General features: G+C 48.7%; 1 protein-coding gene across 1 annotated transcript in view; it reads left to right on the plus strand.

The window, feature by feature from the left end:
• Positions 1–3973, plus strand: part of AGMAT (agmatinase (putative)) — a 22979-nt gene that overhangs the window by 12511 nt on the left and 6495 nt on the right. The window contains exons 4-5 of the mRNA XM_077775581.1: positions 16–195; positions 1152–1354. Of these exons, the coding sequence (XP_077631707.1) occupies positions 16–195; positions 1152–1354 (383 nt within the window). The remainder of the gene's footprint in view (positions 1–15; positions 196–1151; positions 1355–3973) is intronic.

A 3973-nucleotide genomic window follows, 5' to 3' on the forward strand; every position in this document is an offset into this window, starting at 1 on the left:
CAGCCTCTGCCCCAGCGCCAGCCCCCCGGCCTCTGATGCTCCCCGGAACCAGCCCCCCAGCTCCGACGTCGTGGCCCGGCCGGTGGGCGTCTGCTCCATGATGCGGCTGCCCGTGCAGGCCTCCCCCGAGGGGCTGGACGCCGCCTTTGTCGGGGTGCCGCTGGACATTGGGACCTCCAACCGGCCCGGGGCGAGGTAAGGCCCGCAGGACTGGGGGACACGCGGCCGGACCGCCCGATGGCCCCAGGTCGCGAAAGACATACGACGGCGCCGCCCCTCGCCCAGGGTGGGTTTGGAAGAATGCCCCTCATAGTTTAAGAGACCCTGGGTTCCCTCCTCCCTCATCCCACAATGCTGATGGCACCTGATCTAGATGGCACCCGATCAAGAATTGCTCAAATACAAGGCCTTTTTTTCTTTTTTTAAGATTAAAAAAATTGTTTTAAAGTAACCTCTACCCTCAACGTGGGGCTGGAATTTACAATCCCAAGGTAAGGGTGGTAAGCTCTAAGGACTGCGCCCGCCAGGTGCCCCCAAGGCATATTTTCCTAAGATCGTGGCAGAGAAAGTAAAATCTGTTTTCCTAATCAGTGAGCATCCCCCGTGTCTGATTCAGCTCAGCCACTTTACAGACGTAACTGCTGTATATACTGATAATCTGAAGTTTACCCGCCATCATTTATCAAATGTCCACTAAATGCAAGGCACTTTGCATAGATGACCTCAATTCTTACAACAACACAGTAAGGCAAATATTATTTTACAGATTAGGAAACTGAGGATCTCGGAGATGAGGAAGTTATCTAATGCCATTTAGTAAATTGGTGATGGGTGGGTTTCTAACGCTCTGCCTTTAATCTCGTCCGCATAGAGCCTGGGTTTTTAGTGGTTCTCAATCAGGGGTGATTTTGACGCCAGAGGACATTTGGTGGTGTCCTCAGAGGCCTTTTTGGTTCTCACAATTAATTGGCTCCTGGCATGTAGTGGGTTACAGACCAGGGAGGCTATCCAACAATGTACCGGACGGCCTCCCACATCAGAGATTCATCCAGCCCAATGCCAGCAGGTGCAGAGGCTGAGAAACCCCGGCCGCAGCAGGGCCTCTTAACCTCGGAGGAACAGTTCACAGGATATGATTCTTCCTCCTCCAGATTTGGACCCCGGCGGATCAGGGAAGAATCAGTGATGCTTCGAGCAGCCAACCCTAGCACGGGGGCCCTCCCCTTCCAGTCCCTCATGGTTGCAGACCTAGGCGATGTGAATGTCAATCTTTACAACCTTCAGGACAGCTGCCGTCTAATTCGAGAGGCCTATGAGAAAATCGTAGCAGCTGGCTGTATTCCTCTAACCTTGGGTAATAACATCTACAAGGGCAAGGGCAGTTCTCTGCACAGAGGGTTTATTTATCACGGGAAAGCTGGTCTGAATATGGACAGTAGGAAAGAAAATGTTTTCAATCCATTTTTTTGTGTTTGTTTATTCTTTCTTTTACTTAAAAAAATTTTTTTTAAATGTTTTATTTATTTCTCTAAGAGAGAGAGAGACAGCGTGAGCAGGGGAGGGTCAGAGAGAGAGGGAGTCACAGACTGAAACAGGCTCCAGGCTCTGAGCTGGCAGTCAGCACAGAGCCCTACGCGGGGCTCGAACCCACGAACCGTGAGATCATGACCTAAGCGAAAGTCGGACGCTTAACCAACTAAGCCACCCAGGTGCCCCTTAAAAAATTTTTTTAATCTTTACTTATGCTTGAGAGAGAGACAGGGTGTGAACAGGGGAAGAGCATAGAGAGAGAGAGAGGCACAGAATCCAAAACAGGCTCCAGGGTCTGAGCTGTCAGCACAGAGCCCGATGCAGGGCTCAAACCCACAATCCATGAGATCGTGACCTGATTGAAGTCAGACACTCAACCGACTGAGCCACCCAGGTGCCCCTATTTATTTATTTAGAGTGGGGGAGGGGTGGAGAGAGAGAGGGAGAGAGAATCAATCCCAAGCAGGCTCCATACTCAGTGCGGAGCCCAATGCTGGGCTGGATCCCACCACCGTGAATCATGACCTGAATAGCGATCAACAGTTCAACGCTCAACTGACAGACCCACCCAGGCGCCCCTTTAATTAATTTTTTTTACCCCCTGGGGAGAGGATATTTACAGTTTTGGATTGGTATCATTGACAACAATGGACTAGGGTGAGGGAAGCGAGGCATTCACTTTAATGTTTGTTTATTTTTGAGAGACAGACAGACAGAGCCTGAGCAGGGGAGGGGCAGAGGGAGAGGGAGACACAGAATCCGAAGCAGGCTCCAGGCTCTGAGCTGTCAGCACAGAGGCAAGGCATTCACTTTGGTGCAAAATTTAAGGGTGGGGAGAGGTGCCAAAAAAGTCAACAATAAATAAGATTGGCTTTTCCTTTTTGCCTGAGGCTCTGAGAGGGCTCAGAATAGCACTGTTTCTGGCCTATCTTTCTTTAAAATTTATCATGGATTTGGGGGGGGGCATTGATCTTGAATTTTAAAAGTATTACATTAAAATAGTATTTATCCAGGGGCACCTGGGTGGCTTAGTCGGTTAAGCGTCCGACTTTTGCTTAGGTCATGATCTCGCGGTTCGTGGGTTCGAGCCCCGCGTCGGGCTCTGTGCTGACTGCCAGCTCAGAGCCTGGAGCCTGTTTCAGAGTCTGTGACTCCCTCTCTCTCTGACCCTCCTCTGCTCACGCTGTCTCTCTCTCTCTCTCTCCTAGAAATAAATAAAACATTAGAAAAAATTTCTTTAAATAGTATTTATCTTAACTACTGAGTTTTGCTTTGTTTTTTGGATGTGCCTTAAATTTTGCATCCTAGAAAGTGCCTCTACCCAGCTCACCTTTGTCACCTCACCCCTTGATTCCAGGCTCGGGGAGCAGCTCACAACAGGGGCTCAGTTCTGACTTCTTTACTATTTCAAGAACATGCTTTTCTATGACTTTGTTTGAGAGAGAGCAGCAAAGGGGCATTTTCCTCCAAATCAGGGTTTCTGTCGATCAGTGGAGCAGTTTTCCCCTTCTCCCCCCAGCCCCCTCCCCCTCTTCCATCTCACTCTCTCCCAGTTCGCAGAGTTAAAACGACACAGACATTTTTCTAAATATCCAAGTGTATTTTTGCCAAATGAGTGGGCCTAGCCTGCAGAACATCGTGTGTGGTGTGGGGGTGCTTCTGGAGAACACGGTGTGAAATCTCAGCTTTGCCTCCTGGCTAGTCATGCTTCATCTCCTCACCTGTAAGATGGGAGTAAGGGCACCTGCCTCATTGTATCATGTGAGCATATAATGAAAGTGTATATAAAGTGCCCCGCATCATCACTGGCATATTTTAAGCTTCCATAAATGTTGCTATTGTTGTTATTAATAGTAATCCATAGTAATACGTCTCCAGACCTGAGCTGGCCAGTGCAGTAGCCATTAGTTACATATGGTTATTAAAATTAGGGGCACCTGGGTGGCTCAGTCGGGTAAGCATCCGACTTGAGCTCAGGTCATGATCTCACGGTTCATGAGTTCAAGTCCCACGTCGGGCTCTGTGCTGACAGCTCAGAGCCTGGACCCTGCTTTGGATTCTGTGTCTTCCTCTCTCTCTGCCCCTTCCCTGCTTGTGCTCAGTCTCTCAGTCTTTCAAAAATAAAATAAACATTAAAAAAAATGAAAATTAATTAGGGGTGCCTGGGTGGCTCAGTTGGTGGAGCGACCGACTCTGAATTTCGGTTCAGGGCATGATGTCACAGTTCGTGAGTTTGAGCCCTGCATGGGGCTCTGTGCTGACAGTAAGGAGCCTGCTTGGGATTCTCTCTCTTTGTTTCTCTCTCTGCCCCTTCCCTGCTCGTTATGTCTCTTTCTCTCAACATAAATACACTTATAAAAATACAATTTAATTAAAATAAAATTAAAAAATTTCAGTTCCTCTGTGGCATGAGCTGCATTCCAGGAGGCCAATATGGCTAAAG

Source organism: Crocuta crocuta, unplaced genomic scaffold (assembly GCF_008692635.1).
Source record: "Crocuta crocuta isolate KB4526 unplaced genomic scaffold, BGI_CrCroc_1.0 scaffold127, whole genome shotgun sequence".
Lineage (NCBI taxonomy): Eukaryota > Metazoa > Chordata > Mammalia > Carnivora > Hyaenidae > Crocuta > Crocuta crocuta.